The sequence below is a fragment of the Canis aureus genome, chromosome 20 (genome assembly GCF_053574225.1).
Source record: "Canis aureus isolate CA01 chromosome 20, VMU_Caureus_v.1.0, whole genome shotgun sequence".
NCBI classification, from domain to species: domain Eukaryota; kingdom Metazoa; phylum Chordata; class Mammalia; order Carnivora; family Canidae; genus Canis; species Canis aureus.
In genome coordinates, this window is record NC_135630.1 from 24,584,379 (window position 1) to 24,607,778 (window position 23,400).

General features: G+C 37.2%; 1 protein-coding gene and 3 long non-coding RNA genes across 4 annotated transcripts in view; 2 read left to right on the forward strand and 2 right to left on the reverse strand.

Annotated features, from left to right (window-relative positions):
* Positions 1-2,274, reverse strand: part of LOC144291573 (uncharacterized) — a 75,727-nt gene extending 73,453 nt beyond the window's left edge. The window contains exon 1 of the long non-coding RNA XR_013358896.1: positions 2,089-2,274. This is a non-coding gene — a long non-coding RNA (uncharacterized LOC144291573). The remainder of the gene's footprint in view (positions 1-2,088) is intronic.
* LOC144291575 (uncharacterized) lies at positions 171-4,191 on the forward strand. The gene is made up of 3 exons (XR_013358900.1): positions 171-340; positions 592-983; positions 3,846-4,191. It is a non-coding gene; the product is annotated as an uncharacterized LOC144291575 (long non-coding RNA).
* Positions 4,192-19,560: 15,369 nt separating this feature from the next.
* Positions 19,561-20,852, reverse strand: LOC144291922 (uncharacterized). The gene is made up of 2 exons (XR_013359470.1): positions 20,726-20,852; positions 19,561-19,965 (listed from the first exon to the last, which is right to left on the reverse strand). It is a non-coding gene; the product is annotated as an uncharacterized LOC144291922 (long non-coding RNA).
* A 30-nt stretch (positions 20,853-20,882) lies between these two features.
* Positions 20,883-23,400, forward strand: part of TNIP3 (TNFAIP3 interacting protein 3) — a 103,343-nt gene continuing 100,825 nt past the window's right edge. Inside the window, exon 1 of the mRNA XM_077861170.1 lies at positions 20,883-21,008. Within this exon, the coding sequence (XP_077717296.1) occupies positions 20,907-21,008 (102 nt within the window). The 5' untranslated portion in view covers positions 20,883-20,906. The remainder of the gene's footprint in view (positions 21,009-23,400) is intronic.

Consider the following 23,400-nt stretch of genomic DNA (forward strand, 5'->3'; position numbering starts at 1 on the left):
TTGTCACATGAAGTAAAAAGTTAGTTGTGGTGAAAGCATTCGGTTTCAATATTTTATAAAACACCAAAAAAGAATTGCTATGTTAAAAATGGGACATGTAGCATAGATTTATGGAAAGGAAGAGCGTAAGAAATACCTTGTGATATGTATGTTTATAATGAATACTCTTTGTCTACTCCTCCAGCTGTGAAGATTGTGGTTTGGAGCTTGTTTCAATCATGTTCGTGAAGACCCAACCCACCAGTGTTGCTTTGAGCCATATCATGTGTCTCACAGTGTGGCATGGGAGGTCCATGGGAATCTGCTCGGCATTCGCATACATATTCTGGAAGGCTGGAAAGTAAGCACCTATGGACCATGTTTGATTAGTGAAGAATGGGGCTGATAGGAATGCCTTTCCCTTTACACACAGTTCATAAAACTCCTCAGAAGGTCCTACTGAGTAGAGCATCAGTTCACCATAAAAACACCAACCCATCTTTATATTAACTTTCTCCTTCCCTGATTGATTTCCTGTATTAGTTATCTATTTCTGTGTAACAATTGCCTCAAATCCTAGTGACTTAAAACAACAAATATTTATTTTCACAGTTTCCATGATCAACAAATCAGAAGCAGCTTCAGTGCGGTGGTTCTTGCTCAGAGTCTCTCATGAGCATGTAGCTAAAATGACAGGTAAGGGCACATTCATCAGAAAGCTTGAGTGGTGCTAGAGGATCCACTTCTGAATGTATTCCTGTGGTCGGGAGCAGGAGCACTCAGTTGCTTGTCATGTAGACTGCTGCTTACCTCATGGCAGCTGGTTTTCCCTGGAGTGAGAGATCCAGGAGAAAGGTCAAAGGAGAGTGCAAGCAGGAAGCTACATGTCTCCTACAACCCAGTTTTGGAAGGGCCATATTACCACTTCTGCTGCATCCTCTCAGTGCCATAGACTAACTGGTGCAATGCGGGAGGAGACTACAGAAGAGTATGACTACCAAGAGGTAGGAACAATGGGCTATCATGGAGATTGACCATCACACTTCTACCCTTCATTTATGATCCCTGGAATTACTTCCAATAAACTACTTGTAAAGGAGCCTTTATTTCAGGCTCTGTTTTTGGGCAGAAGCTAAGCTAAGACAATGAATAATTTTTTCTATATAAATTTTTTAAGATTATATTTATTTATTAGAGACACACACATACAGAGAGAGAGAGATAGGCAGAGGGAGAAGCAGGCTCCATGCAGGGAGCCCGACGCGGGGCTCGATCCTGGGTCTCCAGGATTATGCCCTGGGCTGAAGGCGGCACTAAACCGCTAAGCCACTGGGGCTGCCCTCTATATAAATTTTTTTAATGAACAGATCAGTATGTGCATACAGAAAGATTTCTAAAACATTATTAAGTGCAAAAAGAAAAATGTAGAACTCGTCTAGTATATGTAGATGACTGAAAGAATATTTTTAAAAAACTTAATAGTGGCAGAGAAGGTGAGAAAAGAAAGGTTTATTAATTATAATTTTATTATTCTCAGCATCATTTGAACTTTTGAAATACATTTATGTATTCCTTTAAAAATAATTTGACTTTTTTAGGTGGTGAAATTGTGGGTAATTTTTAATTTCTGTATAATTTTATGCTTTAAAGGTGTAACAGTGCTTTGAAAGACCATAACTGTAATAGAGAAAATATCTTCTGTCAGGAACTACAGAAAATGTTTAAGAGAAGGCTCAATTCAAACACTACTTCAAGCAGTACTGTGTTTAGTCTCTTCAGGCAGTGAGCTATAACCTAATTATTTCACACTAAAATAAAAGTGGAGAAGCATTCCACTTCTATGAGAAATGCTGTCCAAGGACAAAGCACATTTCTTGTCATTGTGCTGACTATTTACCTTATCTTAACATCATATTAAAACTGGAAATACCTGGAAGAATCATCTGGAACCATGCCCTAGAATTTCACCTTTATCTCTTTTATTTTCATATATTTCAAACTAAAGTCAAACCCATTAACAATATGGTGCCATGATAATGAGAATTCCTATATAAATCATTTGGCAATGGGTTTCTATTATTTTCTCAAAGAACAGGTCAAAATCCTTACCTTAGTAACAATAGGCAACATTGGCTGGCAAAGCAAGTGATAAAGAGTGGCTCCCTGCATCCTCAGTATCTTCCTAGCCCAACCTTCCTCAGTTACAGCAGGTGAAACAGGGCCAAATAATCAGAAGATTCTTGGAATCATTAGGTCTCTCCTGGTTAAATTGTTGTGGAGGCTGCCCAAGGTGATGTTCAGTTGCAGTTGAGGCCTGGATGGATTTGGATGAAGCCTCTAGATCTCTCTTGTCAACCAGATGCATAACTCCAACAGGCAATTCACAAATTTTGCATAATATGATCTCACATTTCAATATTCAAAAAAAATCTCACCTATCTAGTTATAGCAAGATTTTGCTATCATAAGCAAAAGATATTGTTTATAGCCCAGATGATTTCTTAGTAGTGGTAACTTCTGTTAAAACCAGATAGGAATTTATTTTTTTTCCAGATAGGAATTTAAATTAATATGTTAAAGAATTTGAACCATCTACTTCATTTGAATATAATTGTAAGGAATAGAGGAGACAGACCAAAAAACCTACAACTTACCATATTTTTTTTCCTAAAGATGAAAAAAGTGAATTTTATAAAATAAACATTTTTCCTGATTATAGGCACATTTCTCAGTAAGCAAGTTAATTTCCTACAATATTAATCATTAATCCAAGTGTCCTTGCCAAGTTTTCCATGTTCTCAATGAGAGACAGCAGTGGTTAAGGCATTATGTCCTTTGGGTGCTCTGGGCCATGACCACAGTGCTGTTCCTATTCTGACACATACGAACACAAGCAAGGCTTATTCTTGTAATCACTTTTGGAGCTTGCTAATATCTGGAGTGCTAAATGGCATCACTTTCCACTCCTCTGGTATGAATCTCATTAATGTAATAAAGTTCAAAGTCTGATATAAATACATAAAAAATTGAGAGACTTTTTTTTTTTTTATAAACTGCTTAACTTCCCCTACAAGTTTTGTCCCCACAAAAAAATCTTGATGGTGGGGGGAGAATTGGATGAAGGTGGTCAAAAGGTACAAACTTCTAGTTATGAGATAAGTAAATCCTAGGGATATAATAGATAGTGTAATAACTATAGTTAATAGTACTTATTGTACTTGGATGTGGAAGATGAGTAGAAGAGAAAATTCTTCATAGCTGAGTCAACATGGTTGAGGAGGAAAGAAGCAAGTATTCTGTAGAAGGGTGCACAATAAACTATAAAGGTCACTCATGGTCTAAAGATCCCACCCTTACTCCTGAACTAGCACTGACCTCTCTTCCTTGGCCATGCTTCAGCAAATTTTTCCCACATACCTATTTATGACCCTGGCTAAAGCCACCTCTTCCATCCTTGATTCTTTTAGGTCAATCATTCTTCCTTCATACCTTCCTTGGGATGGCCTGAATCTATCCCCCACTGGGCTAATCATGCCTCCCTCTCTTACCTTTGTTTGTAGTTGTTCATCTAGACTCTTACCACCTGCTCTCTTTTTATACAGTGTTTTATCCTTTGAGTTTTATTAGGTCACCAACTTTGGCTGTTTGGGGCTTTTGGTCCCATTCACTAAACTGTGAGAGTGACATCGGAAGGCTTATGGGTAGCAATAACTGAAGGGTCAAGTACAGGGATATATGAACAGAAAGAAGACATAGCTTGGAGGACAGTGGGAAAAAAATGAAAAATATTAATAATGTTGATTTTCACTTTTTCAACATTAAAAAAAAACAAAAAAACCTTTTTGTGCTTTATCTCCCAAAATTAGTGGAAGAGTTCTCATCATGATTCACCAGTAGTTCAAGATGAGCCTCCATGCTGGTTTCTACTCTTCCATCTGGCCTATCAGGAAGTCCTTCTTTGTATTTCGATTTGAATATCACCTTGTCAGTGGAGCTATCTCTGACTCCAGTGGTCCCTCATATTCACAGAAGATATGTATCAAGACCCCCAGAGGATGTCTGAAGCTGCAGATAGTACCAAACCTTGTATATGTTTTTTCTTATACATATGACCTTATGATAAAGTTTAATTTATAAATTAGGCACAGTAAGAGATTAATAATAACTAATAATAAAATACAACAATTATAACAATATAGCTATAATAAAAGTCATGTGAATGTGGTCTCTGTCTCAAAATAGCTTTTTATATGTACTTGTAATGACTGAGATGAAAAAATGCCTGCATGAGGAGACAAAATGAGGTGAATGACGTAGGCCTTGTGACAATGTTAGGCTTTTATTGACTTTCTGATCATCTGCTTCTAGACCGTGGTTGATTGGGTGTTGGAGGGGGTAAATGAAACCCTGGGAAGTGAAACCATGGATAAGAGGGAATCGCTTGGGATGCCTGCATGACTCAGCAGTTGAGCCTCTGCCTTCAGCCTAGGGCGTGATCCTGGGATGGATCCTAAGATTGAGTCCCACATCGGGCTCCCTGCATGGAGCCTGCTTCTCCCTCTGCCTGTGTCTCTGCCTCTGTGTGTGTGTGTGTGTGTGTGTGTGTGTGTGTGTGTGTGTCTCATGAATAAATAAATAAAATCTTAAAAAAAAAGAGGGAACTACTTTGCCAAATCCCACATCTCCATCACTTCTAGGTTTGTGTTTCTGCATATCATTTATCACCATCCGACATAGTTTATGTTTTACTTGCCTGTTAATGTTTCATCCCTCTCCAGTTAATCTTCTGGTCCACCAGGGCATAAGTCAATCGGAGAAGGACAATCATTACATGGTTTCACTCATATGGGGAATATAAGAAATAGTGAAAGAGATTATAGGGGAAAGGAGGGAAAATGAGTGGGAAAAATTAGAAAGGGTGACAAAACATGAGAGAATCCTAATTCTGGGAAACGAACAAGGGGAAATGGAAGGGGAGGCGGGCGGGGCGATGGGGTGACTGGGTGACGGGCACTGAGGAGGGCACTTGATGGGATGAGCACTGGGTGTTATACTGTATATTGGCAAACTGAATTTCAATAGAAAACACATATATGTAAAAACAAAAAAAAAGATTAGGTTCTCAAAAGATATTGACTAAGTGAATTATTGAATGAATGAGAAAAATAAGTCAATATTTTTATTATATAACCTTCTCCCTCTCCTCAAAGAGAAATTTAGTTAATAGTGCTATTCTCTGTAGGCAGTTTCAAAGACATATTTTTCCCCTGGCTCATTTGTATGCATCATGGTTTTATTTTACATGTTTCAAGACATTTAAGTATTAAAAGTAAACAAAGTTGTTGAAAAAAACACAGTGAGGGGCTCCTTGGTGCCCTAGACAGTTAAGTTGTAGGTTTTTAAATCTGTCTCCTCCATTTCTTACAACTATAGTCAAAATGAGGTAGATAATTCAAATCCTTTAATATATTGATTTAAATTCCTATCTGGTTTTAACAGAAGTTACCACTGCTAAGAAATCATCTCATCTGGGCTATAAACAATGCCTTTTGCTTATGATAGCAAGATCTTGCTTTAACTAGATAGGTGAGATTTTTTAAAAAATATTGAAATATGAGGTCACATTATGAAAAATTTGTGAATTGCCTGTTGGAGTTATGCATCTAGTTGACAAGAGAAAACTGGAGGCTTCATCCAAATCCATCATGGTCTCCCTCTACCCACTACTGCCCCCCAAAATAGATAAATAAATCTTAAAAAAAAACTCATGAGAGTTAAGATTTTTTTAAAAATTGAATTAAAAATTTTTAGATATTTAAGGATTATAAAAGATCTTGGAGAAAATCACATTTGAGGAGTACATTAGTCAAACAATTTTAAACATAGATTTAAACACTTTTAAAAATTGAAGCTACATGATAAATTTGCCTTACTGTTATTAATTTGCTATGAAATCTTTAGATTACAGATAATATAATAATTCAGGGCCAAGAGCAGCTTTCCTTTAGCCAAGAGGTGCTTTACCTCATCCATATAATGCCAACTGGAAAAGTTCTAAGACAATCACAGTGACATTCAGTAGCCTCTGACAGACTTTAATGAAGTGTGATGAGATGTCTAAGATACCATTTTTCTGATAAAATACTAATGATACAGAACCATCATTGAGCAAAGGGAAAGTTCAGTATTAAATGAGAAATTTCATTAAAGTATTATTTTTTAACAATTTATTTATTTTAGAGAGAGAGAGCACAGGGGGTGGAGCAGAGGCAGAGGGAGAGAGAATCTCAAGCAGACTCCATGCTAAGCACAGAGCCACAGGGCTCAATCTCACAACTTTGGGATCATGACCTGAGCTGAAACCAAGAGTCAGATGCTTAACCAACTGTGCCGCCCATGTGCCCCTCATTAAAGTATCATTATAATCAATGGACACATGAAACTTTACTTTGTCATATGAAAATTAGTTTAGGGAATGTGTTTTGTCAGCAATTTATAATTGGATTAAATCAATCTAAGATTTTGAAATACGATTTTGTAAAATATATTCAAGAGATTTTTTTTTCTTTCACAGAAGGAGTATTTAAGATCATCCACAAAGGACTAGTTTTCAACACTTTGAAAACTGATACTGAGAATTCCAGAGATTGAAATAATTGACTACAGGTTTAGGTCTGACAATAATGAGGGGAAGATGTCATATAAACCAGAGGGTAAAGTCCACAAAGATCCTGCTTCCTTTTTACTGCCAAATCCATTGCAAGCTATGTCTGTCTACCCACCTCAGAGGCTTCCAAGAATTCAAAATACCCTGGCAATATGTGAGGCAGTGGCCTGCTTCTCTTGTTAACTTCCTTTGTCTCAACCTCTCTCTACTCTCCCATCACCTCTCTTTCCTATCTCACTGGAATCATATCCTTCCAGAAGCACTGTGTTAAACAGACACAAGCATTTTATGTATATGCAACCCTTCACACACACACACACACACACACACACACAGTCTACATTATGCTTATGTATATACATTGTATGTTATGCCTATATACGTGCTTCTATAAACATCAGTACCAATAAACTAATTTATAGACCCTGATAACACATTGGCAGAAACTAAAACATGAACTATAAAATCAACACATCAACGTATTACAATTTTACTTGCCAACTGTACCTTAATAAAGCTGGAAAACAACCCCACATATTTCCCAATTGAAAAATACATAAATGATAGATAGATAGATGCACGATTTTTAATTATGTACAATTTATTAATTCCAGATCATTGAAGAAATGCTACTAATATGCTAGGACTTAAAAATAAGTGATACACTATAATCTGTTTAAGAGTATTATTTGTTGAAAATTTTGCCTGAAGGTTTAAGTTTCCTTTATGTTATTGATTTAGTTAACGGGATTTTTTTCTTCATTTCCTTTGAATGTTTTCCTATTTTTGGAAATTGTAGAAATTGATGTTTTACTTAATCTACTTGTAAGGAGCTTTTTAACATATACTTTGTGAAAGGGAGAATCATAAAAGGGATGTTCACACAGAGAGCGTTTGTTTTTCTGAAGCAACATTAAAGGTGGATTTAAGCTCAGCATAAAGAACACCATTTAAGAACACCATTTCCGAAGTTATTGGCACTGTATGATGAAAAGTATTCTTGAATGATATCCTCACCCTTCAAAGGGAGTGTAGACATATTCTCACATCTAACCATCAGGCTCATTTCTCAAGTCAGTTTTTTAACAAGTTACCTGCATTTTAATTGTCCAAATTAAAGGATAAGAAAAGCAGTCATAATAAAACGTTTCCCACAAAATCATGATATAGTCTCAATGTTTTCATGCATCAGAATAGGAGCTTGGCAGTTTTTTATCCAAGTCTCCAAATTTCTAGAACTATCCTTGATACATCAACTAGTTTATATATAGCTGAAGAGGTTTGTGTATGTTCATTTCTGTCATCAAAATGTCTTCTGTTACTTTGAAAATCCTTGTAAATTCCTCTGAGTGTTCCATACATTCCATACAGTGGCCAATTTTGAAAGACCCTTTCTTTTTTAAATAAAATAGCCATCAAAATTCTCTGTGTCTGCAAAGGGTTGAATTCAGAGAGTAAAGTATTTCATCCTGAAAGCGATGCTATGATGTGGATAAAACGAAATGAAATGTAATGAAAGGAATCTTTAGGCAATGAGAAAAATCTATCCCCAAAGACACTGTATAAATGCTTACTAGTTAAGTCTTTAAGCTATGAGTCATGACCCGTGATTAGTGAAGTATTCCTCCTCAGCTTTCAGTAACCATGAAGGTAATTTTTATAAAAGTAGTTTTTACCCTACCCATAGTGATAGCTAGAAAAGATAAACTCCTACACAAGGCAGAGGTGGGGGCAGTGAGGGAGGAGGTTACGATCTGCGTGGGAAGCTGTAGGTTGTCAGGGACGCTTCACAGTCCGAGATGGGGCTCCTACTCATCTCATTGAGCAGTAACCAGCCACTTTTCAGTTGCCTAGTTGGCCCCGTTCTCATTCTCTCACTGTCAAATCCAACACATATGTTCAAAAAACAGCTTATGGTTCTTATTAAAACAACGCTTGAGTTTGTATCAACTTGCATCGACAAATACAGTAAATTATTAAGACTTTCTTCACACACACATCTAATCATTCAAGCCATGTGCTTCTGTAAATATCTTGATTTGCTCCGTTTAAAAATAAAGATGCTGTGTCACTATATATATATAAATATATATATCCTTCAATATATCTAATTCAGCATTTCATTAGAAATTCTCCAAAGCCTTTGGTCATACTGTTCCTAGTTGTCACCCACAAGTAATTTCTATCTTTGCATTGCTCAGCCTGAGGCTGTGGCTCTCAAAATTATCTTAGCCGAGAATACACTGCCCTGCAGAGGCACTTACCAGACAGAAAGTGATGTTCTGAATTTATTTTTCTCTTAAAGCTGAAGTCTTCATAAAAAAAAAAAAATTGATTAGTTTTATTTTACCAAAGACCACACAATCTCAAATGTCCATATTCTAAGTTTTGTGTAAATATATATGTGTATCTGTGTCTCTCTCTATACTTGTATGTGTGTAAACACACACATTCACTCATAGAGAGAGAGACATGTGAAATGAATAATAAAAAAGAAGTCACAGCAGTTCATTTTCACAGCCTGTTTGTCAATTTTATAATCCTACCACCACCTGTAAAGGTATCCAGTGGACAATACTAACCCAAAGATCTGGCACATCCATGGTTGCCATAAAGAGCTTGAAATGATGATGAAGCCATGTGTCCTTGTCACATTAGAAGCCCTTTACCTTCTCATTAATACAGGGCAATGAAACTGAGTGCAGTGCTTACTCCTCCAGACTTGACAACCTGTCACCACAACCTGAGGAGGTACTTCCTCTTTATCCACAATTTTAGTACAAGCTTTTGTGGCCTAATTTCCAGAAATTAGCTCCCCTTCCAATGATGACTGTGATATTTCTGAGAGCCCATGGGAATCATATAGCATATTCTCCAGGACAAAGGCTTCAAGTTTTCAAATTCCAGCAACCTTGTCTGCAGTCACTCAACTGCTGTGGCAGAGATGACCCTCATAAGTTTGTGATCTTCTGAGAACACCAGTCCTCCAGGGTAACTCTGATGATGCTCTTTAAGTGGCCTTGAGGAGTATGGCTACCCCATCTAATTCCCATACCACAACTAGGACTGGGATGTAATTTTTTTATTAAGAATTTCCTGATGAGTTGAAGATAACAAATATAAAACTCAGAAAGTACCTTACAACTGTGATTGGAGACCCAAAGATGGCCTTTTATAACCCTGTGTAACCAGTAATAAGGGGCAGTATAACTTATGACTCATAGGAAGTTCAGATATCCACTCCTCAGGGTTCATTAAAGGGAAATGTTCTCTTCTACCCAAGCCTATTAATAAAATGTTTGAGATGATGTAGAGACTTTATAGGCAGCCTCTTTAATCCTCACAACAACCCTATAATAATGATAATAACCATCACCACCAAAATAATCCTTTTTTTTTTTTTACAGATGAGGAAAATAAGGTCTTAAGAGGCTAAAAATTATCTTGCTTAAGATCACAAAGCCAGGATTTGAAAACCAAAAGTGTCTGACTCTCTCACTTCAGGAATCTAGAGGCAACTGACACTCTGGTAGTGGTCAGAGCCTTAACTTCAAAGACACGATTTAATGAAATTCAGATAGCTTCTTGAATGAGGGAGATGGGAGGGTACCTTGCCATGCAGAAGGAGTCAGATGAGGGAAAGCAGCAACCATATTCTGAAGGCTAGAGGAACAGCTGACTCTGAAATGGCACCTCCTATTGCAGACCTCCAAGTTTTGACAGTGTTAGAGTTGATGCACTCTAAATCCAGATGAAAAGTCATTCCTCCAGCTGCACAAGTGCCACAGCTCCCTCACCTTGAGGCAGGAATCCCAACAGATCCTAATTCTGCATCCCCAGTATCATGTGCAGTGGGTAGGAAGAGAAAGAAACCTGATACTATTTCATTGTTCTTTAAAAAGACTGCTAACTCTGGGAAAGGAAGTAGGGGTGGTAGAAGGGGAGGAGGACGGGGGCGGGGGGGGGGGGGGAGTGAATGGGTGACGGGCACTGGGGGTTATTCTGTATGTTGGTAAATTGAACACCAATAAAAAATAAATAAAAAATAAATAAATAAAAAATAAAATAAAATTCAAAAAAAAAAAAAAAGCTTCCTTCCTATTCCAAAGAAAGTCCAATCTTACAGGTAAGCATTGGTTAAGCCATGATTCATCTGATGGCTTTGTGGCTTGGATTATGAAGGTGAAGATATATATGACCCTCGAACAACATGGGTTTGAACTATGTGGATCTTTCTCAATAAATACAGTACAGCACTGTCAATGTATTTTCTCTTATGATTTTCTTAATGTTTTCTTTTCTCTAGATTATATTATTATAAGAATATAGTATAAAATACACACCACATACAAAATATATTAATTGATTGTTTATGTTATTGGTAAGGCTGCCAGTCAACAGTACGTTATTAGGAATTGAGTTTTGGGGGTGTCAAAAGTTACATGTGGATTTTCAACTGCATGGGGGCTTGGTGCCCCTAATCCTCACGTTGCTCAAGGGTCAACATACATGTACACATGCACATATGTAAAATTAAAAATTACAGTGCTATTTTATAGAGATCTTGAGAATGATGTGGACACTATAGAGCCAAAAGTCAAAACCTGGGGACCCAGAGGCCAAGGCTAATAATATGGTAAGTTCCATAAGAGTATGTTCACCACTAGAAAGAACAGAGGCCAGAAATGAAGAAAAAAAAACACTAAGTCTATACCAGTGAGCAGTTAGGAGTCAGGCAATAAGGGCAAGGCAAATTTCTTATCAGTGATACATACAAGAATACAAGTTCTACTCCTTAAAAATATGGATGGCAATTTGCAGTTGCACTTCCTTGATGTAATTAACTTCATGACAGATGGTATAATTCTTTGTACTGTCATGCAGATTTTACAACTATTCTAAAAACAGCAATTTTAATGGCATGTTACTTCATTTTATCTGCTATATCAGATTATTTGATGCAATTGCTTCTTCAAGTTGTAACACTTCTACCTTCAAGATTCTGCAAGCTCAACAGCAATTTCTGCAGAATTTATGAAGTATATACTCAAGTTAAAGTCTAAGCTGAGAAAATGGAATGCCTTTATGAGATTCTATTGCAGAAATCTCTATCCTAACAACATGATATTATCTTTAAGGTGATGAATACAAGCCCAAGATAGCACAATTCTTCCCCACGGGGGGTATAAAAGTGATTCCTAAAGATGTACAAATATACCTAAACCACATATCTTAGCTCTGCCCTCTAGGCATAACTAAACTTGACTTCATAATCCTAATTGTTCAGACTAATAGCCAGGGATCACCTTTTTGACACAACACTTTCAGTCTTGCAGAACCATCACCGACCAAGCAGCCCTCCTATCTAAAGAACAGTGTCCCTATGATAACACTAGAATCTGCTCTACCTAAACAATCTCCTTCAGGAAGTTCAATTTTACTGAACTTTCCAGATTCTGACCCAATCCAACTTAATGCTTTTGTTCAACTGCACTTCATACATGATTTTGAGTCATCCTTTCATTGATCAAGCTTATTAACAAATGGCAAACTGAAAAAATCATATTCACTGAGGGAATTTTCTCATGTCAGAGATTGTGATTCTTAATCCATTCTGTATACCTTTCTTTAAAAAACAATAATCTCCAATAAGAACATAATTATTTCGTCGATCCCTTCTAAGTATTTTCAAGTCTACTTTACTGTAACTACCACAGTCATGTTTACCTTAACTCATCTTCTTTTTGGCCAGCTTGGTCTTGTTGTCTACTTATAACCATCACAGCAAGGAGTCAGAAAGAATTTTTAGTCTGAGACGAGACCTTTGATCTCCAACATGTCTATTCCAAGGCCAAAGAAAGGTCCTGGAAATTAGATAATAATACAGAGTCTTTGACCTTTCCACCTTCTGTGGCTCACGGCCAACATGCCTAAGCCTCACCTAACCCTCGTGGGGTTCTCCTAACAGTTAGTTGGTACATACTGTGCAGATTTGTACAACTTTCCACTCATATAGACACAGATCACTTTTAGGAAGGAAAGAATTAAGTAAAAGCACTTTAGTTTCTCCTCCCAAAGGGTTCTGGATGTAGTAGTTTTACTTACTCCTGGCCCTCATGGCTGATTCTAAGATGTGATAACTGACTCTGATCCAACAAACTGTGTGAATACGTTGGCCTGTTTCTCCTTGGTTCTCATTCCTGAATTTCTCCAGTAACCTAATCTCTTGATTCACTGTTTTGGCTGAGTTTTCCATACCAGTTGGCAAGTCAGACTATCTGTTATCCCACAGAAAACATCCTGATACCCACAGTTTACCCACATAGCTCTTGAGAAGTAGCCGAAGCTGAACCTATGCTGAGACATTTCTTATTAAGTTTCCAGCAACTACAGGAACACTTGCTTTCTGATTTCCACTTGTTTGGGGATAGCTTGCCACCTTGAGGAAATTACCATATTTTTTTAAAAGTTATCTTCTAAACTTTGTTTGCAGAAAGCCTCACCTCACTCTGTTTTTCTCCGTTTAAACTTTTAGTCTGGATTCATTCCTCAGGGATGACATTGGCAATATGTCCAGAAGAGAGTGTAGACAGCACCTCATATGAAAATATGAATGAGTTTCACACTCTGAAGCTCTTTTATTTCCACATATCATCCCCCAGAAGGATTTGCTTAGGTAACAAGGTAGAGATGCTTTTCTTTGGAAGACTTTTTCAGAGGTTTCCTTGTAAGAAAAGCAACGTGAGTGAGGAAAGAGCCCAGCTTTCTGAAGAGCACAGGCCACAGGTATCCAGTGAGTAAGCACAAGGGAACAGGGAGCTGCTGGATGCTCTGGCTCCCTGAGGGGCTAGGGACAGACCGCTAGAACCATTCTCTCAGGGGGGCAGTGCAACATGGCTTTCTGAGAGAACAGAAGTGAGGAGCCTGAGTGGGCAGGGTGTTTGTCAGAATTTAAAGGAATGATTTCAGAATGAGGCAAGAAGTGCTCCAGACCGGCTTGAGGGATTACAGAGAAGATGATAGGGGATTGATGGTGTTGCTTTGTTTATTTTTCTCAGAAGTGAGGCTCTGGGCTATGCATTAGATACCCTTTAATTTTTTTTTTTTGAAGACAAAAGTAAAATCAGAATTATAATGTAATGTTTAATAGTTATTGTACATTTTTAAGTATCTGATAGGGCAGTCTATCAGTTTCTGCTATGTAGCAAATCACTCTAAAACTTAGTGATGTTATAAAACAAGCAATTATTTACCTTGCAATTCCATGGATTGTAGGTTGAGGCTGCGCTCACAGAGGCAGTTTTGGTCTCAGTGGGACTCATATATATATTTGTCATCAGTAACTGGCCAGGCTAGGCAATCATGCTTTGGGGGGTTGGCTGGCCATTAAACTAGATGGAAGGAGAGGGAGCACCCGGGACACATGTCTCTCCTCTTGATGAGAAAAACTGAAGTCACATTGCTTCTCCCATCAAGGAAACAGAATCTATTTCTCTATTCCCTGAATCTGGGCTGGCCTTATAGCTTACTTTGGCCAATATATACAGGAGGAAAGGAATTTCTGAGCCTAGACCTCAAGAGGCATATGCTTGTTTCTGCTCCTCCTTTTCAGAACTCTACCAGTTGCCAATGAAACATTAATGTAATATCACAGAAATGTAAATTGCAATCTGGATGAGAATGTGTGGTCTGAAACTGGCTATTTCAGGTACAGAATCAAACTTACAAAATATTTTGTTGCTTCAGTAACTTAGGAAAACTTACTATCTCACTTTTCATATGACATCCATGAAGTACGTTTCTTGAAAAATGACAGGCGTTTAGGTTGATATCCTTCTTGCTTTGATTATTGCAGGCTTATTGTTCTACCTTATGTGCAGATTCCTTATGCAAGTGGCTATTACTATGTGACTTGTAATCAAACAGGCTTTGAATTATGGGCATAAGGAATTTCTAGCATAAACTGAAGAAATTCACAGAGACCACTCCTCTAAAATCCTTCGAGAAAGACTTTGAGTCTTGTTACCAGTGACACAAGACAGAATGGAAGCCTCAGAACTGACATAACTCAACAGCCAAAGGAGATATTTCTGGGGTGGTTCATGACCTCAGACAGAAAAACCATGTAGAATTACCTCACAATTCAAGAACAAATCCAGAACAAACAGTGACTAGGAGAATTCCCATGGCTTCTCATCCCAATTGGAAGGTAACCACACAGATCAGTTGAGAGAAATGACAGAAAGATGCTTGGCAAAGGTATAAGTGGAATACGAGTGGAATATATTTATAGCTAAAGATGTCTGAACCATTTTGATATTCCCACACTGAGAGGAAGAAGAAAAAGAGGTCCTACAGGAGCAGGGAAAAGAGAGAGATCAAATTCTGAAAGCCCAGTGAACTTTGAGAGTTAAAAATAAGGCCATAGATTCTGAAGCTGGACCCAACAAATAAGAATTCAGTAGTGGAAATAATCAGGTTCTCCAATTATAATCAGCAAATATCCCACTGCAATTTATTCTGACTCTACATTTGCCTGTTAATCTGAGCCTCAGTTTATAGGCTTCATTAACTGATCAGACTTCATTAGGATGAGATGCCTCACAAACTAGAGAAATACTTACCTCTGGCAATTCACAAACCCTGCCATGGATAGGCAATTAGAGGGCTATCTCCTTGGGAATCTCTGTTTCTTGAAATGGGTGTTGTTTATACAGGTATATTCAGTTTTTGAAAATTCACCAAGCCAAATATTTATGATAAATGCACTATTTCTAAATGGTATACATGAATTAGCAATCTAAAACAAACAAACAAACAAACAAAAAAAACCTACCTCCTAAATTCTCCTAACCTTGAGGTTTGGACTTTGCTTTGACTGTGTTGAGAAGAAACATGTAGACACAGGTTGTAACCATAAGATACTTTACAGATAAATGAATTCTCCTTTTCACACACATTACCTATGGTTACAATTTTGAGATGAAAGAAGGAATCACGCAGACACTCCTGGGTGAGCCTGGCAGAGGGTGCTGGCTGCAGTGACACTGACCAGTGAATAAGGAACTTTGGGTTCCTGCTAGATTGTGAATAGACTATGGGATCAAAATGAATATGGACCTCCACATTACAGAGGTGACATAGATTTTACCAGCATGTCACTGGAAATGTTCCATAACCTTTTATTGTGAGAAGAGCAGTCCGAAGGGCAAAATCATTACATTTTTGGAAGGTGTAATAGAGAACACCCCATTTGTCCACCTGTGAGTCTTTCTCCTGTTGTATCTCCTTTACTTTTATATTACTACCATGCTGACACAGGACATTTCACTTCTGGCACATCTGGTCACCAAATGTGTGGAGGCTTTCTTCCACAACAAGCAATTCTCTGTCATACCAGCAATGTGTCCTCCAATTCAGCTCATATCTGACACTATCTGCCCAGAGATAGTGTCATATCCCACAAGTCAAGGGCTCTGTCTCACAAGACCGCCTACTTCCAACTTCAGAGGCCAGTTGCAAATCCAGATAGCCACATATGCTTCTGAAAGACAGGTTATAGATTGGGAGTTCCAAAAACCCCCTCCTTGGACTTCATTCATCAGTCCCAAGTCCAGGTTTTTACCTGTCTTTCTGATTGACACACTATAAATGGGAAGTTCCCACCACGTCAACCTTGGTTTATTTGCTAGAGTAGTTTATAGAACTCAGAGGAACATTTTACTAGATTGCTGGTTTATTATAAAAGGCTCTGACTCAGGAAGAGTCAGATAGAAGAAATGCATAGGGCAAGGTATGGAGAAAGACTGTGGAGCTTCCATGATCTCTCATAACATACCACTTTCCCCAAAGAATCACACATTTACCAGCACAGAAGCTCTCCCAAACCAATCTTTTTTAATGGAGTTTTAATGGGTTTTTAATGGAAGCTTCATTATAGAGGCATAATTGATTAAATCATTGGCTGTTGTTGATTGAATCAGCCTCCAGCCCCACTCCCCTCCCTGGAGGTCAAGGATAGAAAGGAAAAATTCCACTGGTTCTCCAGGCAAGCTTAGGTAAGGTCCAAAGCTCACTCTGTTAACTGACACAGGGTAGCTTTATGGCTCTCATCCCTCAGGAAATTTCAAGGGTTTCCAGAGCTCTGTGCCTGAGAGGAGGACAAAGTCCAAACATAAGCTTCTTATTATAAATCACAATATCATAGAAGGTCTTTGCAGGTAAATGTCATGCCTTATCCATCCTCAAGGGAACTGGAGTTTGTTTGACTGAGGCGCCACACCATTTGACTCTCTTGGATGTATTCAAGCAGAGAGGTAGGGCAAAAGGGATTGAAATGATAAATGGGCAGAGGGAAATTGGAAATGGTGAAGGAGTCAGGTTAGTTTTGGATTTACCTCTTATCCCAACTGACCTTAGAAACTCTTGGTTGATTTGTGAAACAATCAATAATCTGTGTGGGATAGTGAGAAAAGTATGTTTCTGAGACACACAAACCAGGGTCTGAATCCTAGCTATGCTGATTACTTAGATGATACTTCAGCCCTTGCTTGGCAGGACTGATATTGGATGTCTCTCCCTACTCTTGTTCAGGTCTCCCCTCTCATTGGCTGATGATTATGTTGACCCAGACCCAGTTGTCAAATATTTTGAATATCACTTTTGCATCTCTGAGTTTCATTTTCCTCATGGGAATAGGGAACTAGTGATATGTTGTTTACTAGTCACTATAAAGAACACATGATATAATTCAACGTTTCTCAAACTTCAGTATTCATTAATGAGATTCCCTCTCATATCTGGAGATCTTATTAAAACATAGATTTTGATTCAGTAAATCTGGGGTGGGGTCTGACATTCTAACAAGTTTTCTGCTGGTCCAAAGACTTCACTTTAAGTAGCCAGGAGATAATGTTTGTAAAGTATCTGATATACAATAGATGATCAGAAATTATTGCTAGTCATTATTCCCAGTCATCATCATCATCAAACTCATGTATGTGAATTGCCTCAATTTATAATTGCCATGTAACACAACAATGATAATATAAGTTATTAAAATTTATCCAAGCTAATTTTTATAATGAAATTGGCTTAATTTCAGCAATGGGCTCTGCCCATATGTGTTTATTCTTTATATTACATGGATCATTTATTCACAGTTTTAAAAACCAAAAAGAATGACCATAAAAACCTCTTCAATATATGTTATTTTTTTCCCTCCATTTTAGTAGAGAAAGGAGTGACTATATAATTTATTAAATTATAAGAAGTGTTCTTAGTATCATCCAATCAGAAATATTATTGCCAGTAATAGTAATACTTGTTATCTTCATTCAGTAACAAAATATTATAGCTAATAATAATATAATTATTACATGTATAGAAAAGAAAAAAACTGGAGGAATATGCAGCAAATTACCTGAAAATGGTGTTTTGATAGGAAATCACCGCTTAATATCAGAAATTATTTCTCCATTTTTTTTTTCTCATTCTATGTAATATAGTCTTATAACTCTTAAACTTGGCATAATTCTCATGTTTGACACTTGTAATTAAAAACTTAAAGGAGGGGTGCCTAGGTGGTTCAGTCAGTTAAGTGTCTGCCTTTGGCTCAGGTCATGATCCCAAGGTCCTGGCATTGAGCTCCTCAGGCTCCCTGCTTCTTCCTCTCCCTCTGACACTCCTCCTGCTTATACTCTCTCTCTCTCTCTCTCTCTGTCAAATGCATAAATTAAATCCCTAAAAAAATTAATGGAAAATTTATTATTATGTTTAGTCCTTGGGTGTGGTTGACTTTCTGGAGCCTGAGCATTTGTAAAATAGACAAAATTTTCTTAAGAGAGAAGTACTTCCCCTTACTGTCAAACATTTTCACAGAACAGTGAAGAACATGATGAGATCAGTTTTTCCTAAGACCTACTTACTTCTTGACAGTAAATTTGGCATTCAAGTATATGACTTTTTAATTTTGCTTAGAGTTTAGCTCTTCTAGGTCTTTAATGCTTTGGTTCAAGAGCTGAATGAGTTAATATAATTCCACAAGTAGAATTAACTAAAAGTAGACACATTTGTGGACAGAGAGGATTGTATTTTTGATATTTTTTCTCCTCAACTATACAAGGGACCTTAAAAACCATAAAACCAATCAAAACGGAAATGTGCTGTTTGTTATTTGGGGTGATACCAAATTATAGAATCTTTGACCTGGGATGGGATTTTAGGCATTACCTTGTCCAAATCTTAGGTAAAAGAATAGAAGCCTTTAGGGGTGAAATGAATCTAATTTGTAATAATGCTGTTAGAGTGAATGCCACTGGAGAATAATGAATTGGTTTAGTTTAAACTTTTATGGACAGATCTCAGCATTTTTTTCCTTAGTGTATAAAATGATTTCCAATACAAGCTTTAAAATGATTTTGTGTTTCAGTGCTGGAGGTAAAGTTTTACATTTGTTATATAATCTTCTTAGTCCTTTGGGATAAAACAATGAGGACCCCTCCCAAACTTCAGCATGGTAAATGACTTTTCTTTAAAATAATCATAAAGCTAATCATTTTAGTAACTGTTTTTACAGTTTCAAAGTTCCTGTCTATTCCCGAGTGCACAAACCCCACAATGCTGTAGATGTGGAGTTAAGATCTGAAGATCACATGAAGGCACTTGACTGTAAAGAAGGGTCACAGAAGGTGGAAATCACAGCTTAAGATCAAAAGTTATTTCCCCATTTTAGATTTTCATCTAAAAACAAGAAACTGCTAGAAGAAAAATATCCCTTCAAATAGGATGTGTAGGGCTTCCAATACCCAAACTAAATTTTTACACAGATGGGGATGTGTAAATTATTTAATGCTGATCTTATAGAATTTGATCCAGAATGCCTGACTTCTAAGTTAATGCTCTTTGGGTGGTAATTCCTGTAAGATAGAAATGATCAAAAGCAAATTTAATGTTGAAAACAGGTATGGTTCCTGAATTTGGCTGAGAAAATACATTTATGTATATTGAAAACAGGATGGGATGCAGTTGTGGTGAGGGTAAAAGTCAAAGGGGTTGAGTGTCAGAGTTCTCCTGGGACGTCTCAACTTGTCAACACCTGAGGTTGTCTTTTAAAGATCACCACATCTTTGGGCCTGGCGTACAGTGATAACTGGACTTCGGTCCCAAACAGCTGCATTTCTGATTTATCTACATCCGTGATTCTCATCCATTCTTTCATCCTCTTTAGAAAGGAGATTTATGCCCCTTGTCCATCCTAATTGTTTGCCTGATATATCTTCTTTTTGGCAGAATTTTTCAGAGAAAAGTTGGTTCCAGCCCTTCGGAAAAAGCAGAAATGTGATAATTTAGTGGTTTAAATCATATGTTGTTTAGCCCCTGGTTATCCATAACTGGAATTTTTAAAAAGCATTCACACACACAGTAAGGAGGGAAAACTCAGCAAAAGTGTATAGAATTACTAAATTCCCTAAAACAATAGTTCTATTGGGAAAAAAAAAGAACAGAGAAAAAATCAAATTTAACCATTATATCATAAGTATAACAGTTTCCAAAGTTTTATGAATGAGTATTCAGTTTGCAAAATGATGACAAATTATCTGTTCTTTATGTCAGTTTTTATCCAGATGAGGTTTCATCAAATGGCAAAGTCAGCTATGCTCCTGATTGTTATGACAATTTGAATCCAAGAGGAAAAAAAAACAAACACATTTTTTATGAAGTAAAAAGACCAAATTAAAAACTAAGTTTTATTACCAATAAACTGGGATGGGAGACCGTAAGGTATAAGCCATATTACCCTTCTAGTTTGATATCCATCCAGCTGAAGCTCCTGGCACAACCATCTCTGTCCTTTAAGTAACATTACAGGTGATGTTCTTAAGTTATAATAAAAATACACTCTCTGCTTTGACTCTCTCAGGGAAACAATAAGGACCAAAGTTTGGCAAGAGGCCATGGCCTCCCCTTGAAGGACTCTGGAGAGCCATCAAATGTCCCTAATCCACAGAAAACTCTCACTGAATAGAAACAAACTAGCTTGAACAACTCCCAAAGAAACTCTACTTTAACAGGACTAACATTGCCAGGTCGGCTTTGTCATATTTCTTAGAAAACCTTATGGTGGTGAAGCCTTTTTAGTGAATTCTTCAACTGTAAGATTTACATCGTCTTCAATCAACCTCCATTCTCACCCATGGAATGGAATCTGGAATGTTGGGAAATTGAGGTGGTGGCAGAGAGGGTGAGGGGCAGGCCTGGAATGGTCCTGAAAGCAAGCACGTGGAAGCACTTTGCTGGTCTTCCAGGACACCTGGGGCTGGCCCAGAAGGCGCAGCTGAAGTCTGGGGAGCCTTGTTACCAGGTGACAAATTCTGCTCATCTTTCCAGCAGATTGGATTTGCCCTTTCCCAAGCCCAGAGCGTGGAAACCTCCTTCCCTTAGACTCTTAAATACTCTTGGTATTATTTCTGGATAAAGGAAAAAACACTGAATATGACTTTTTTCCCTCCTCAACTCAACTCTCAATAGCCTTGTCTCACTTCACTAGTTTCATTTTCCCCTTCTTTCCCCTTTTCCCTCAGACACTTGTACCCTCAAGCCATGTGAAATTAATTTTGGATCAATCACTTTAGACACTAGTGTTCAAGTTTTATTAAAATGTTTTTCAACTCATTTCCTTGTTTTTCCCTAAAGGTAAATCACTAAACAAAACACTCTGTGAACTGTAAAAATAATTTGGTCAGCAAATAGCAGCTTTTTCTTCCAGTTGATTTTAAGTGACCTAGAGGTACACCAGAAGCAATACAATGCTTTGTGGACGAGTAACACCTTTGTTTCACGGTGGTGTTCTACAGAGTCCAGCATCCTTCTTACAGTTCCAGTGCAGGTGGAGGTAACAAGATCTGTCTTTGTGTTTTATGAACTCTTTTTTCTCCAACATTTCATGGGGTAAATGAAAATCATGTCTTATATCATTTTCCACTGACTAGCATCACCATCCCCACTGTCCATTCCATAGTTTTTAATGGAAATAACCTTCCTGCATAAACTTCAGTATACTCTGAAACAAACTTCTGTGCTTTTTCTGCATTCTATAATTTATGTGGTCATCAAATGAAGAGGTGCATAGCTTCAAACAACATTGGACACACTTTGTGAACACTTGAAGGTTTTAATGACAGCATTTACATTGTGCATTTGTATAGCACTCTGTAATTGTAAAAGAATTTCAACAAAGGAAGACATTAATTAGATCTAGTTTCCAGTTCCTGTAAGAATGACTTCATCACCTTATTGACTTCATCACCTTTTGCTATTTGTTAATAAACATATTCTTGCTTTTTTGGTATCACACTAAAATGTCATATTCTTGTGAAACATTATTTTTTTCACATGGAAAGAAACTAACAGGGTAAATGTCATTTTGTGTAATTTAAAAATACTTTTTATTTTTTTAATTAAAAATTTTTTAGAGATTTTATTTATTCATTCATGAGAGACAGAGGGGGGGAGAGAGAGAGAGAGGCAGAGACACAGGCAGGGGGAGAAGCAGGCTCCATGCAGGGAGCCTGACATGGGACTCGATCCCGGGACTCCAGGATCACACCCCAGGGCCAAAGGCAAGCACTAAACTGCTGAGCCACCCGGGCTGCCTCAAAATACTTTTTAAAGATAATACTCAAAAGACTTTAGGAGACTTTATAACAATGATATTTTTGTATCAAATGTTTAATAACTCAGATTAAGTACAGATTGTTGACTTCCTAGTTTTGTTTAGATTTTTATTTTTTTTTTTTTTAGGTCGAGTATATGTACAAGCTACATGGCATTATGGACTATTTTTTCTTTTGAAAATTTATTTCAAAGTAGGCATAAAGAAAGGCATAAAGAAAAATATAATGAACATTCATGATTTACCACCTAAGACTGATACTTATAGCATTTTGTCATAAGAAAGATAATGCTGAAGGTCCCATTGTGATTCATCGACTTTGAAAAGTGTGTTTGTAGAATTGGAATTACAGAAGTGGGATCCTCATTAACTCACATTGTCAAGTCTGTTTTCCTGAAGCTTGATGCCTTATGATGAGAGCTGGAGTCAGTCAAACAGGCAAATTGATATACCCATGTTCTCTCCAGCATATTGCCAATATGCTCTTTGCTGTTTACTTAAGCTCATCATGATTACCTGAAGAATGAATACTTCAACATAAAAAAATGGTGCAAATAACCACTAGTGATTACTATTGGGTACTTCATCCGCCATGATCTAATTCCTGAACTGGCACAAATTTTTTCATCATTTTAGAAAGGTTTGCCACTGCTAATAATTATATAGACTATTTTCTTGTATGGTGAGAAAAATATACATAATTCCTATTCTGTTGTGCCAGTGAAACAATATAGAGACTATAAATACAATTTCCCCTCTACATAAAAAAAAAAAAAAATTCAGCAACTTTTTTTTTTTTTTTTTTAAGGTAGTGGGCATATTTCTAAATTACTTTGAAGGATGAGTATTTAAATGTTAACCTGGGTGCTAGCTCTCTCAGGGAAAGAAATAGGAAGATGAAACAGAGGAACATTCCTAGAAATGAGTGTGTGACCTATGTGGTCCTTACAGTAAATTATACTAATTCTACTTTTATGTTTGTGTGTTGTGATCCTATTAAGCTGATAGAACTTTTCCATTAAGTGGGCAGGTTGATTTCCTGTAGTACTCCTGATTGCTTGATGAGGTGTGTTGTTTTCTT